Source organism: Penicillium longicatenatum (assembly GCF_028827895.1).
Source record: "Penicillium longicatenatum strain IBT 33135 chromosome Unknown contig_2_segment0_segment0, whole genome shotgun sequence".
NCBI classification, from domain to species: Eukaryota; Fungi; Ascomycota; class Eurotiomycetes; order Eurotiales; family Aspergillaceae; genus Penicillium; species Penicillium longicatenatum.
Window position 1 is genome coordinate 2,363,876 of NW_026643120.1, and position 14,039 is coordinate 2,377,914.

At 48.7% G+C, this 14,039-nt stretch overlaps 7 protein-coding genes across 7 annotated transcripts; 4 read left to right on the plus strand and 3 right to left on the minus strand.

Moving 5' to 3' along the window:
• Positions 1–329: 329 nt before the first annotated feature.
• Positions 330–1,278, plus strand: N7484_003403 (p24 family protein; the record flags this gene model as incomplete). Its single annotated transcript, XM_057113823.1, has 4 exons — positions 330–476; positions 567–755; positions 869–1,148; positions 1,268–1,278. The coding sequence occupies 4 exons, from the start codon at positions 330–332 to the stop codon at positions 1,276–1,278; spliced, it is 627 nt and encodes a 208-aa protein (XP_056973963.1).
• A 245-nt stretch (positions 1,279–1,523) lies between these two features.
• On the minus strand, positions 1,524–1,826 carry N7484_003404 (uncharacterized protein; the record flags this gene model as incomplete). The annotated part of the gene is made up of 1 exon (XM_057113824.1): positions 1,524–1,826. One exon carries the CDS (start codon positions 1,824–1,826, stop codon positions 1,524–1,526), a length of 303 nt encoding a protein of 100 aa, XP_056973964.1.
• Positions 1,827–5,090: 3,264 nt separating this feature from the next.
• On the plus strand, positions 5,091–5,447 carry N7484_003405 (uncharacterized protein; the record flags this gene model as incomplete). Its single annotated transcript, XM_057113825.1, has 1 exon — positions 5,091–5,447. The coding sequence occupies one exon, from the start codon at positions 5,091–5,093 to the stop codon at positions 5,445–5,447; it is 357 nt and encodes a 118-aa protein (XP_056973965.1).
• Positions 5,448–8,485: 3,038 nt separating this feature from the next.
• N7484_003406 (uncharacterized protein) lies at positions 8,486–9,174 on the plus strand (the record flags this gene model as incomplete). The annotated part of the gene is made up of 3 exons (XM_057113826.1): positions 8,486–8,801; positions 8,901–8,983; positions 9,055–9,174. The coding sequence occupies 3 exons, from the start codon at positions 8,486–8,488 to the stop codon at positions 9,172–9,174; spliced, it is 519 nt and encodes a 172-aa protein (XP_056973966.1).
• Positions 9,175–9,596: 422 nt separating this feature from the next.
• On the minus strand, positions 9,597–11,245 carry N7484_003407 (RNA polymerase II-binding domain-containing protein; the record flags this gene model as incomplete). The annotated part of the gene is made up of 2 exons (XM_057113827.1): positions 9,597–11,027; positions 11,096–11,245. The coding sequence occupies 2 exons, from the start codon at positions 11,243–11,245 to the stop codon at positions 9,597–9,599; spliced, it is 1,581 nt and encodes a 526-aa protein (XP_056973967.1).
• Positions 11,246–12,093: 848 nt separating this feature from the next.
• Positions 12,094–12,291, plus strand: N7484_003408 (uncharacterized protein; the record flags this gene model as incomplete). The annotated part of the gene is made up of 1 exon (XM_057113828.1): positions 12,094–12,291. One exon carries the CDS (start codon positions 12,094–12,096, stop codon positions 12,289–12,291), a length of 198 nt encoding a protein of 65 aa, XP_056973968.1.
• Positions 12,292–13,287: 996 nt separating this feature from the next.
• Positions 13,288–13,946, minus strand: N7484_003409 (uncharacterized protein; the record flags this gene model as incomplete). Its single annotated transcript, XM_057113829.1, has 4 exons — positions 13,288–13,649; positions 13,752–13,777; positions 13,869–13,882; positions 13,938–13,946. 4 exons carry the CDS (start codon positions 13,944–13,946, stop codon positions 13,288–13,290), a joined length of 411 nt encoding a protein of 136 aa, XP_056973969.1.
• Positions 13,947–14,039: the final 93 nt, after the last annotated feature.

A 14,039-nucleotide genomic window follows, 5' to 3' on the forward strand; every position in this document is an offset into this window, starting at 1 on the left:
CCTTGTTCGCTCCGTTCCATAGTCCCATAGTTGGAGTAGAGACGATACAAATGGCACGAAGCGATGATTCTGGGCTGCAAAAGTACCACTTCAAACGTGGGCCTTTCGGGGATTTGCCAATCGAGTTGGGTATTGGGCGATGTGTATTCAATCGAAGAATTATCCTTTTCCGTTGATTATAGTGTTCCGCTCTATAGTTCCAGTCTGTGTGGAAACAGTAATTTGTTTGTGTGCAAACACTGCAAACAACCACCTGGCCAGAACAATTGAACCTCGAGATCCTTGACCTCCTGACGCGCATCCCCAATTCACATCGCTAGCTTTTCGACATGCGGCTCGCACTCCTCGCTGGCCTGGCCTCTTTGGCCTCGTCTGTCTCTGCCACTGCTCTGACTTACCGTCTCGAGGCTAATGAGAAGGCATGCTTCTACACTGAGGTCGAACAGGCCAACGCCAAGGTGGCCTTCTACTTCGCGGTCAGTCAACGTTCCTAGATCTGACGCACTACGACAAAGCATTCTCTGGGTATCTCTTCAAGTGAATACTAATATTGAATTCCGGTAAAGGTCCAATCCGGTGGCTCGTTCGATGTCGATTACTCTATCCTGGCACCAGGCGACAAGATCGTCGCTGCCGAAGAAAAGCAACGACAAGGCGACTTCGTATTCACGGCGCAGAGCATCGGCGAATACAAGTTCTGCTTTAACAATGAAATGTCAACATTCGCCGAGAAGATGGTTGATTTCGAGATTGCCGTACGTTGCCCCTGTCTCAAGGGAAACCCGCACATAATCAACACTTCACTCTTACTCCGACATTATCAACAAATGATCTCAAAACATCTACTGAACTACTATTCTTAATCTAGGTTGAGAACGAGCAGCGCGCCCAGCTCCCCTCCCGCCAGGGTGCCAGCCCCGAACAAACCACCAGCCTGGAGGAATCCATTTACAAGCTCTCCGCTCAATTGTCCACAATCTCCCGGAACCAGAAGTACTTCCGCACACGTGAGAACCGGAACTTCAGCACCGTCCGCAGCACCGAGCGCCGCATCTTCAATTTCAGCGTAATTGAATCGCTGATGATGGTGTCGATGGCCGCTCTGCAAGTCTTTGTTGTGCGCTTCTTCTTCCAGGGCGCAAGAAAGGGTATGTTTCTTCTCTTACCTGTGTCAAATTCTTTCATTTTGAAGGATTGTACAATGCGCAGTATTGTATATGGTTTTGTACGGTCAAGTCAAATATTTGCTAACATTATATTCATATAGGTTACGTGTGATGAGTATGAGCATGAATTGAATAATATGATGCATTACTACTATTATGTTTGGTCGACTTTTCTCCTCAAACTCAGGCTTCAGAGATTACAGCGTGTTGGCCTAGTTTATTCCCATGTCCCTTGATATAGCCTCTAAAATCATTTCCCCTTTGGACCAGAACATATTATGTACGCCCGGTGAAATGGATCTTTTCCTTAAGTACTGTATCGCTCCACATGTTATTCGGTCTGTCCCCGATGCTTTCTCATTGGCTACTCATGACGCGCAGGTGACGGTGGATGTGTGTAGCAAGCAGCAGGTTTAAGGGGCTTTCTGGGCGGATGGTTGGGGTCGGGATCTGGTTGCTGGTCTTCGCCGGAGAATTTGTACGAATGTCCTCTGCTGGTTCGTGTTCGCTCACTAACTCCGGGTCGTGACTAGATGAGAAATGAGACGAAGGATTTTCCGTGTAGTTCCGGGGACACCTGCTCTGATCACTCGAGCCGGTTCTTGTTGCGTCCATCCATGACAGGCCTGGGCGGCGAGGCCATGTCATAACCATCGTCATGGTAAAATCGAGGCGGAGTAAGCGTTGCTGTTGTCGTCACGACAGAACTGGGAGACCGGTTTCTGGCATCAAATTGGTGTCATTGTGCTTTGCTCGGTCAATGGTGTCCCGATCAGCGGCGACTCATCTGTCGTCAGTGGAAGAATGAGAAAGAGAAAGGGATCAATCTACCTGAATGCTTGACCAACGCTTTGTGCTCGTGAGGCCCACTTACAGTACCCTTAACGCTGTAGTCAGGTTCACCGTTCAAAACAGGTTTCTATGGTTCTGGACCAGACAGACCTTCTGCAAGGTACAGAGGCTGCGTGGTAACCCCGAAGAAAGCAATCAATTCTGTGTCGACGCGAGTTTCCCAATGATGAGACCTCAGTGAGACAGGCGATGATGCAAGAGGAGAGTCGGCGTCTGCAGTCAGCAGCGATGACCTAACCGCCGTGCCACATGGCTGACTTGTTTTTTTGTCCCAACGTTGGGATCGACCGCGGTGAGGTCATATCGTTTTGCACTGGACTGTAACCTCGAGTTTACCTCGAGTCAAAATTTACAGCGAAGTGGACGATGCGGGGCGTGATATCATTTGGGCCCTATTAGCGTCCCTCTGGCTCGTCATTTTCGCCTCCAGGTGTCCTACAGTAGGGAGCCTCAACACCCATTCAACCCCATACAGAAACCCGGCTACTTATCTGGAAATCGAACCATTCGACTCCGAGCGGTACACCGCGCTATGCGATGTGGATATCAATAGTGTCCTATTTACAGCAATGTACGCTTTTCGAGTCATATCTGTTCCATATTACCTGTATAGGGCAAGTTTCAGGACCATAAGGATGAATGATCATGAATTTTTTTTTTTTTTTTTTTGGCCAGCTACCTTACAATGCCGTGCGATCTACAGTGCATAGCGTGTGCTGTACAACATCCGTTTGTTGACTGTGGTGGGGATCGGCTTCACAAAAGCGTTGTGTTGTCTGCATACGGGTATACTGTAAGTAGGTGGTTGGGCGCTTTGAGCATCATTGCCTCATAGGTCATTGGCACCCTGCAGGCATCTACTAAGCAGTCCAGCCCCCAAAGTGACCATTCTACTGTAGTGCCGATCCATGCGCTAATATGCCAGCTTACTCTTGCGTCAGATGCTTCACAAACTCTCGTCTCCAATGGATATTTCATTTTAGTGTACCGCTGACGTCGATATGCTGCCAATGTCCAACGTGAGCAGGTCGTGAGCCAGTACGGCCCCTTGAAGGTCTGATAATGAGCATGTGCTATTCTACGGTGTCATCTTATCTGGCCCACCCAGAAATGGTTTCCGGGTCTCAATGAAATGAAACCCTCATGTCGGGAATCTCAGGGATCAAAGTGGAGAGACGAAAAAGGACTCCTCGTCGGTACCGATCATGCAAGCCCTGTCTTTCGCCTCCCCCGCTAGGATGGCGAATTATTGAAGCGCCGTACCCTGGGTCTTCTGCACGCAACCCCTATCACTGGTCGCGTCTATTGCTTCCCCGACATAAATCTCCAAATTAGTGAGTGCTCATGATCGAAGCTTCAGTGGATCAGATATACCATCAGTCGCCACGGCCATATCGGGCAATCAAGCAAATCAAAACATCGTTAATGATGTACGGATTGTACAGTAGCTTCCTCGAATTCCTATTTCCCCATTGTATTGAAGATCACATTTTCCGTAATGCAATGTAGTTGATCCGTATATACAAGAACAACATGTCCTACAGTATGTATGAGTTGACGTCAGGTGCGCGTGCCTAAGGCACTGAATGAAAAACCGAAAAATGAATTTCTCCACTTTGATGTCGTCACATCCTTTCCACTGGAACACTCCCATGTTCGATCTTAATTTCCCGATCTGCTCTCCTTTCTGTCTGCATTCATATGGATCATCCGAAGCTATTGTTAAGGAAAAGCAAAAACTCTTATTGTTCCTGCATGCATCATAAATTTCTGGTGGCCGAATCGATACAGTCGGATCGACCAAGCCATGACGGCATGGCTTGACTCCACTCTCGAGCCTCAGGTCGGTGCCCGCCGAAATTGAAACGAACGGCTTCGGCAGGTACTGTAATGTGGATGGCAGAACGAACGTAGACACCCGAAGGAGAAAAGGAGCATAGTATTGCTGGATCGGCATGATGGTTCACAGATACAACCTCGCAACTGTTGATAAAGCCCCCGGATTAGCGTGAAGCCACGGCTCCACCGGGGATGCCCACCTCGCGTTCCCACATTGCGCATACACCTATCCCGGCGTAGTACCAGAACACCAAATGGGCCTGACGAGCCTGAACGCTCAAACATCCTGTATGATTCGTCAGGTAAACGTCAAGTTGCAGATCTGCAGGGCCCCGGCCCAATCTTCTACTTTCCTCTGATCTCACAATATCGGTCCATTCATAGGCACATTCCTCAGTGACCTCATAGGGAGACCACTCTCTGGTGGATCAAGTGATGCCACTGGTTCCCCATGTGCACCACTCGTTGTCTCGATGTGGAAACGGGTGTGTTCATAATGAAAGACCCTTCGGCCAAACATAGACCGCGCTGATAGCGGCTATGTATTTCCTACACCCACCGGTGGAGAGGTACCGTTCGTATGATGTCGCCCAGACAACATCGCGAAGACCTTCCACCCCCTCTCTTCAGCCAATGATGTCACTTGTACGGTCTAGCCGACGGAACGTCCTCGAGCTTTTTTTTTTTTTTCTTGGGGTGATAGGCTCGTGTGGTGGACCTATCAGCCATGCGCTGGGCTTGCCATCGAGTAATGAGGTCGATTGTGATTTCATTGCATCCCCTTACCCCACACACCCCTTTCTCCTCTTCTCGTGGTCTTTCCTTATATTTACCTCGAAGTACCTTCCTCTGGGTAGCCTTTCTCGCACATACCCTAAACCCTATACCTCCGGCCCCATAGACACTTTTTGATTTTCTGCAAGGCCCCGTCAGAGCGGCGCTACCCACGAGATTTCTACCTTAACGACTTTTATTTTTTACAATTTTCCAACTCTGGTTCCGTACCCTTTTAATCTGTCTAGTCAACCCTGATTCCGTTTTACAAAGGTAAGCTGCTTGGTCGGCCCCCACTTCCCTGATTGTCCCGCCTCTCAACCCTTTAATCCATGGTCAACCGTTCCCGCCTCACCGCATACGTCTCCTACTCGCGGTCTATTTACCTCCCTCACACCCGCGACAACTCATTCATTCGGGACTGTCTACTAACAGTCGCACCGACAGACACTTTCCACCATGACTGAAGGATCTCAGATGCAGCAGCCTGAGTTTTACCAGGACTCTGGAGCTGGCCCTCCTACCCATTTTCCTGAGGCCCAGTCTATGGATCCTCGCAACTCGCTTGAGGACTATAACCGTACTATGCTGCACTATACTCAACGCCAGATGTCGACTTTTGTTGATCTCGACGGTCCTGGCAACTCTCGCGGAAACGGAACGAGCAGCCGTAGTAGTCAAAGCTCTGGCAACAGCGACAATTCATCCAACGGTGTCTTGGCTAGCCAGGCCAACGGCCCTCCGCCAACGTCCGCTGGTTCTTCCGCCGATATGATGAAGTCTAATGCGATGGACCAGGCCACATCTGGCTATTAGAGCTATAGCTCACTCCTAAGTATGTTTTCCAAATCTCGTCACATTTCGATATCATGGACTCAAACTAATCGACGCCTCTCGCTTCTTATAGAGGCCTGGTCTCTAAACCATCGAATAAGCTGTGATGCGGCGTACTTCGATGTTCTTCTGGAGGCGGAGTTTCCACGGAGTTCCCGAGGAGTTTTTAAAGCGGCAAAGTGCCTGCATTTTGTGCTTTCCCAGCGATGCAGCATTTCCAGCCTTGCAAGTTTTATGTGTTTCCCGATCTGAGTCGCGCCACTGTAGAATGGTTCCCTGTTTCACATACCCATTCGCTATATTCCCTTTGCCCTTTCCACTTTTCACCTGTTTGATACAGCATTTCTGGATTCCGATGAGTCTACCCAGTGTCTACCGATCCATCCCCGTAGGGACAACTCTTATTCTTCCTGAGCGCGAGTCTAGAAGGCTACGCTTGTGTTGAATACACTGGGCTACTGCAGACCATCGATTCCGACCCCTTTTACCCACGCATATTATCACAAAAATCCACAAAAACAGGTGAGATATATATGTCTACACCCTCTGCCCTTCTCCCAACTTTCTACTCTCCTTCTCCCACCCCGACTTCATTCGTTCTACCCATCCATCCTGAACTGGTGACTGTTTGGGCGTTTCGTCTCACGATCCAAGTCTAAGAGCAGATCACAAACGATGTTTCACATACCATTACATGTCCACTGGGGTTGTGCGCCCTGTTATTAAGTCTGCTTTTCTTCTGCCATCCCTTCTGCGAGGGGGTGGCTTGTACAACATGCGTCCCTTTGATCAGCGAGCGAGCGAGTCTTATTTTGGGTTTCCCGGTTGTTCTGGGTTTTGTCGGTTTCTTTTCTTTTTTTTTTTTTTTTGGTGTGTGCTGTGTGATGAACCCCACGCCACAACCCTCGAAGATGCGCAACAACAGTCTCGAGTGGGAAAATCAGTTGTTACGACCAGTGTATTCTATGATGGTTTTTTTTTTCTTTTTCTGTCTGATGATTTGTATAATTAGATATTGAATACCTGGATGTTGCTTTTCTGTGATTTGGGACTGCGCGTTTCGTAGCTGTTTTTACATATAATTTGAATAGTTTGATAGATTATATATTTTGTAGAATTTTTCAAGTAATCTACCTTGGTGGGCCGATTAATCAATACATATCAGTTCAATATATCGCAGGGCTTCATTGATTGCTATTGATGGAAAAATTCCAATTGCCTATGCAGTGATCGATGTTCTATTGGTATGTAAGTGTTGTAAGGGATCCAAAAGCGGGAAAGTTGCATTATATATCTGGAGATCAAGGTTCCACGCTGCCCTTGAGGGACGCATGGAAAATGGTAAAACAGAATGTGAATGAGGGACTTAGGTTTCTGATTTTTAAATCGTCAAGTAAATCAATTAATATGTGCTTCAATTTTCCGTGTTCCGAACCGTGGGAAATATCAATCTTGTCTAACGTAACCGGTAAGCGAGCTGCGCATGTAAGCCAGCTGCGCAGCTGGAACACCATAGTAAATGCGATAAATTACAACTTCATATCTCATCACCCACGAGCCTTTTTTATTTGATTATGTATAGGCTGTCTTCAAGAAGACAACTCGACATAATGTATTGATTTCAAGGGAATTCAAAAGCTCCATTATCATGATTTCAAAAATTACGTTAATTACAATCCGCAATCTATACATCTTTGGTATTTACTACCTATATAAGGTATGATAATTCTTAAATACCCTTAATTGGCTTAACATGGCATGAAAATCATTGTATCTCAAGGAAAAATTATTTCATATATTCGTTGTCGAGATACTGAGTTGTAATTTTTCGCATTTACTATGGTGTTCCAGCTGCGCAGCTGGCTTACATGCGCAGCTCGCTTACCGGTTACGTTACGTGAATCTCTTAGTCTTACCTAATTGTAGCCCTAACTTCGGAGGGCTGTTGACACCCTTTCGGGGCTGCGTGATCACTAAAGTTTCATGTTGAGTCATAAATTATCCAGGCTACAATTTTGCCCGACAAGATCGAGATTGCATTGAAAAAAAGCCATCCCTTGATAACAGAGTTGTCCCGATACGGTTCTTGCATTCTTTCGTTGCAGGGGCGCTATCCCTTGCGTAGCTTCGATGCTGCACAGCACACTCGTGTTCTCATTTAGGTACCTGCTTTCCTTTTGCAGGTCAAAACCTCTGTACTATAGATCCGCTATTACTGTCACACAAAAGGCAAAAAGAATCGGTTGCTGGTGCTTGTCTAAGTACGCTATATCAATTGATGGCGCCCACATGACCCGCAGCCATTGAGGCAGTCACTATAGCAACATACCGGACAATAGAACACTCACCAAGGCCAATAAAAACTTAGAACTAGACACAAGCATTCCAAATGATCTAAACAGGCTATCTGTACCGAAATTTCCTTTCGTTGCTGGCCTCATTTGGGACTCTGTAACCCCTGGCATTCCGGGATATGGAAAACCAGGCTAATAGTAAACAAGGGAGACCAAGGGAAAGAAAAATAAAACAGAAAAGGGACGAGAGGGAAAAGTCAGAAGTAATTAGCTCGATCCTGTAATCTCAAATCAAATGACTCGAGGGATACGTACATCGAGCCCTCCCAACTAACCCAGGCACGTCAACACAGGGGAAATAAGTCTTACCTTACCATCCTCCCCTCGACTGGCCCGCAGCTTCACGGTTTTGTCGACAACCACCTTCAACTTGTGTCCGGATGACGCCTTTTTCGACTTAATTACGCCCAGCTCCTGTCATTCATTTCAACTACTGATTGCGCCGTCCCAACTATTCACACTCCTTGATTTGATTCGATTCGACGCCAGCTCTTTCGAAAATAATCCCTACTATTTCACCAGTCCAGTCTATCCAACGAAAACTGTCTTTTCCGAATCTTCAACCAGACAACACAGCCCATTTAATTACCCTTGTCTATCAACTACCTCGATCAAGCGGAAGATAAATAGCGACCAAGAAGAGAATCCACGCAGTTCACCGACATCATGCACCTGACACCGCTTTTGACCATTTTCGCAACCCTGTGCTCCATCACTACTGCCATCCCACTCGGACAAGATACACCAGCAGAAGCCTTGACACCGTCACCGACATTTAAGCCCTCAGCATCCGCCTCATACTCACACTCCGCGTTGGCGTCTCCAGTGCGGACCCCCGTGGGCGCGTACCAGTGCCCCCAGCAACAGTACAAGGCATGCTGTCAGTCCTTCCAAGAGGAGACACAGGGTATTTTCAGGTCATTGGGTGACCTTGTTCCATTCATCGGAGGGGTTCAAGTTAGCTCAAAGGTCTCATTCCAATGTACGTTATTCTCATCTTTTCTGTGCACCTTTCCTTGATCTATGAAGGTTCTATACATGGATTCAAGCAATATTTAACGAGTATTAACCTGGAACCTAGGCAAAAATATGAACGAGGACACCGATCCGGCTACTTGCCAGGGACATGGATACTCGCCTATGTGTTGCTCAGACAGAATAGATGTACGTTTCATCATGCTCATACTCTCTTCCCCATCTATTTGCTGAGGACTAACATATTCTTGTTCATAAAGACTGCCTCTATCAACAGATGCAAGCCTTTTAAGTCTGTCAAAGAGAAGTACTACCAATCTTTCGGTTACAATGTCGCCGACGAGTCTCAGTCGGAATTGATCTATGATATCATGTCGTGAGGAAGTTGGCCTGGGATTGTGGTGGGATGTATCGGAGTACATTGGGGTCGGTTTAGCATTGGGGGGAAAGGTGGAGGCATTGGCGCTCTTCATGTCATTTGAGATAACCTTGGCGTATTGCTTTCGGTATTGGTCAATTTTTTGTGAATTCTTTGCACTTCTTTTTATTATTTTATCCTTTTAGACGAGACTCAAGCCTCTTTAGTATCCACCAATAAGTGACGGGCTGCATTCAATGGCAATGATAATATCGAAATTTTGATCCCGAGCCCTAACCTTGAGTAATGTTCGATCATAGATTTTGAATGGAGGGCACTACGCAGCAGTGTCCAATAAGGTCGACCGACTGGAGTGACAGGGAAATGATTCAAGAGCACATGTTGGATATCGTGTTCTGAGGAGTAAAAATACATAGATCAATCCTACCGCCAGCCTCGTCCTGCTGATGGTCCCCAAGAGTCACCTTGTTGGCCACCAGAGTGGGGAGGAGGAAAATGGTATTGCCCTGGAGGAAGGGGTTGACCAGGGGACATGTTCATCTGTTGAGGAGGATAAAAAGTAGGAGGGAAGGCTGGGTGATTCATACCGGGGCCGGGTGGGGGGAAGGGCATGGCCGGCATTTGTGGGGGTGGGGCAGGTGACCAACCTCCTGAGTAAGGAGGTGGAGGTGGAGGTGGGGCAGAGAAACCATATTGATGACCATAGGGGTGAGACGGAGCAGGAGGAAGGGAATTATGGGGAGGTGGATGGGCGTGTGAGGGTTGGTGGGGAGGAGGGAATCGGGGTGGGGATGGTTCCCGGGGTGAGTATGAACTGTCCCGGCTACGTGATCGCCGTGGAGAACGGCTTCTGGACCGTGGCCGAGACTCGGTTTGGCGACCTTCTTGGCCGGGCCGAGATCGACTTCGGGGTCGGGATTCTGATCGTCTGCTCCGGTCGCTCATAGAGCTATCGCTATAGCGACGTTTCAGGCCTTGCAGAGCTTGTCCTTGGCTACGGCTGGGAGAGTCGGATTTTTTCTTTTTCATTTGCTGGCAAAATTCACGGGACCAGCCGTAGTAGGTTTCGCCGTCCAGAATATCCCCTGTTATCTCATCTCGAGTAACTCTTTGACCCAACTCGTCTATGTCAACATTTTCGTCGTCCAGGACAAGGTCGTCCTTGCCATAGATCTGATCCACGTCTTTCAAAAACCCTTTGAGAGCACTGACAAGACCTTCATCCGCAGGACCAGCCAGGAATTGTAATGGTTTGATGCTCTCTGGGTGAAGAGGAATGGTGGAATTGGGGATTATGTGAGGAAGCCAGTTGCCTGCCGGCAGATCATAGTAGGGCGTGGAGTGATCCCCATGAGTCGATGGCATGATAAACGGTGCCTCTTTCCCGGGCAGTTTCTTGGCAGGGTCGGCACCCTCAGTTTCGAGACCATTCGATAGCGGGGCTGCTCCGGTCGAGGCCGAATGCTTCATGACCTCCCGCAATCTATGGATAAGGTCGGAACTGAAATATCCGTGCTCGGACCAGATGTCCAGCAGATCCTCAAGTCGTCGATAGTGCCGGGGATTCTTCTGCCTTTCGTAGGCGGCCGTGTGGCCGAGAAGATCCACCATGTGTGGCTGCAAGGACCCGCTGACCGTAGAGAAAGTTGCCGTGGTATCCATGTGGTACTTGCTGTGGTGGAACAGATCATTGAGCAGATAAAGTATGTGGAGCCGTCGACGCTTCGGAGACGGTTTGGGCCGAGCGCCTTGGGGGACATCTAAGGAGCCCGCCAGCACGACCAGGTACTTGCCCAGCCCCGCTAGGCGGTTCGCTGAAGAAGCAACATAGTGGAGTAGCCAGGCTTTGCAGGTCTGTGTGGGGCGGAGGGATTTAGTAACTCTGGGGAGTGGGACAGGGACAAGGTTGCAACAGCTCAGACCTGGATGTTTGCTGGGGAGCAATGCGACAGGGCGCGGTCGAGGAGTGAGTGAAATGTCGCGATCTCATCTTTAGGAACCGATGTGGGATCTGGACGCAAGAGGCCAGCTGTAAAGGAGGCCTTTGCGATAGCGAGAGTATGGGATGCCATGATTGCAGGATCATCCAGGTTGGCGGGTCTGAACCTTGAGGTGTTTCAATCAAGTGCTTCCTCAAGCTTCGGCGCTGGATAGCGTATCACACGTGACCTCGATTGATTATGTACACAATTACGCTTTTTGGACACTTCCACGAGTTGATCCGCATTCATTTGTGATTGGTTGCTCCTAGTACAGTACTGTATGCTTTATTCGTCGTTTTCTTCAGATCTACATTGTTAATTCTGCGGGGTGCTACGTGTCGGCAATTCCTCTTGGTTCAATATCCGGGTGCCCCGTAGATCGTGCTAAATGATAAGATTTGACATGATTTACATTTATCCACCGGCACGCAGGCTCGGGTGTCTGTTCCAAAACTTCTACTCGGATGCCTTCTTTTCCGCGTCATTCCATTCCAACGCGGTGAAGCCTAAAACAGCCTCCACAACCCCTCTATGACTCTTCAAGGAGGGGCAAACCCAAGTCGCCCCACATACTCGGCCGATGTTGGGCTGGTGTTTTTGGACCCCGCGATGGCGTGAGGCAATAATCATTGCGTTGTGGCTGCCGACAGGCCGAGAAGACGTGATCGTCATTGCGTCTGATCACGGAACAATCTTTCCATTGAGAATCAGCCCATACCTTAGCGCAAAACTCCCCGCAGCCTGCCCCCCACACGGGTCACTTGCTCTCATGGGCAGACCTGCTCTCCTATAAATACGCGCTGTGTACCCAAGGTACTTAATATTATAGCTCTGAATTGAAGACACCTTTCCTCTTGAAGTAAACTTTCTGACCTTCTCGGCTCTTTACACTGAATTCATTTTTCTGATCGTATCATCCCACTACTCCATTAATCACCATGGCCGCAGTCGTCGCTTCACAGCTCGTCCGTCCTTCTATCCGTCACTTTTCTGCGCACCGCCCCCGCCCAGATAGTCGCGCGGCTCGCGCAGTGGCCATGACCTGCATCATCTCGGGTGTGGCCCTTCCCTTTGTTCCGCCTGCCCTCGAGAGCTCGCGCCAGCGCAACTCCAGCTCACCTGTCAACAACAAGTGAGTACCGCGACATCATGTTTACGAGCGGCGGACTAACAACGCCTCAGACCACACCCGCCTCTCTGCTTCCACGCTCGCTAAACAATCCTTTCATCTACGACACGCATGAGACGTGTCGCTACACTCGTTTTATCTTCCTACCACTTTCTGTATAGGTTCTGGCTCTCGGCGCCGGCGCTGACATGGAACCTGTCAAACGAAGCATGATTTTAGGGCGTTGAGGACCTGGCGTTGGGGCTTTTCTGAATGATTTTTATCGATACCGAGGAGCGTGGGACCATGTAACTTTCTCTCGTAAAGGAGACATGAGAATGCGACTAGGGCTTTGTGCCTAGTGGTACCAACCACCATAGATCCAACGAAATGAACTATATCTACAGTATTCATATCCTTCTCAGAGGTCCATGTAGAATAAATGTGTCCGACTCGGCTCCACTTTGCTACCTAGATACATATGTATGTATCTGATACCATAGAATTCAAGAACACATGTAGGGGTATACCCTCGCTTAATTCAGTCAACATGCAAGATAACGCTTCGATCGACTCTCGGCTCAAGGTAAATAAGCCACTAGTTATGGCCCGTGGGCACGCACACTAGCAATTGCAAGAGCTTCTCCCAACGCATACGCATACACCGCATTCGAGTCAGGATATACATTGACATCACTTTCGATCCTGGGGAAGAAAAGCCGCCTATTCAGGTGGGTACCCACCTGAATAGCCTTAAGCACATCAATTGAAAAACCAGGCCCCGGGTAGCCCGGTGCAAATAGGCAAGTAAATATATACTCGATAATATTAAGCCGAATTCTGTAGTGGATATTTTTCCCGCTGTCACGCTAACCTAGTTACCCGGCCCCAGAATAAGTCTTGAAAATCACATCAATAGAACCAGTCCATGTATTTTGTTAAGCCAGAATCTCAAATCGGCCAATCTTTATATGCGATAGTGTACAGACCAAAGATAAAATACAATGGACACCGCTGAATGACCTTAACTGAAACGGTTGCCACGTGGAGGTCGGAACGGCTCTGCCGCCTCATATTTCCCCTTCTCCAATACCCGGTCATTTTCAGTCATGGGTTCATGACGGGTCGCAGCCGGATCGTGCGAAGCTTCGGCACTGGGCGAGGCAACGTCGTCTGCAGCATTTTGGAATCGAGACATATTCGCGCGCTTCAAGCTAGCGTCGTCACTTGGGGTCGGCATGGAGGCTGGTCCGGCCAAGGCAGCCTGTCGTCGGTGTTCATCTTCCATAGCCTTGTTCTGGGCCTTGCGCTTCATTTCGGTCTCAAACCGGGCTTGTCGGTCGGCGTTGATGGACTGTTTAGCAAAGTAGTAAGCACCGCCGCCAGCTAGAAGAGGGAATTTCAGTTAGCGGTGGATCGAAAAGAAGCTTGACTTGGCCAGGAAACAGTAGATCCATCATATTCCCATGGGCTGAATTGAATACTGACCGACGCAGAGAGTGCCCCAGCCAATCCTGTTGGGAAATAAATAGTCGGGGATCAGCCAGCTAGCCTTATCTCTTATGCCTGGTGTTTTCCATGCCAGGAGGGGCAATGCCTGCTTACCAAGTGGATCTGATCTGAAAGATTGATTAGAATATAAGATAGGCCATTGTAGCAGCAAAATAGACTCACCGTGTTCATGATTGCAAAAAGTCACCAACTGCGGAAGAGTGAAGGTGAATTGTGCTACGTCAGTTCAAGGCGGCTCCGGCCCGCTGACCAATCGGAGCAATG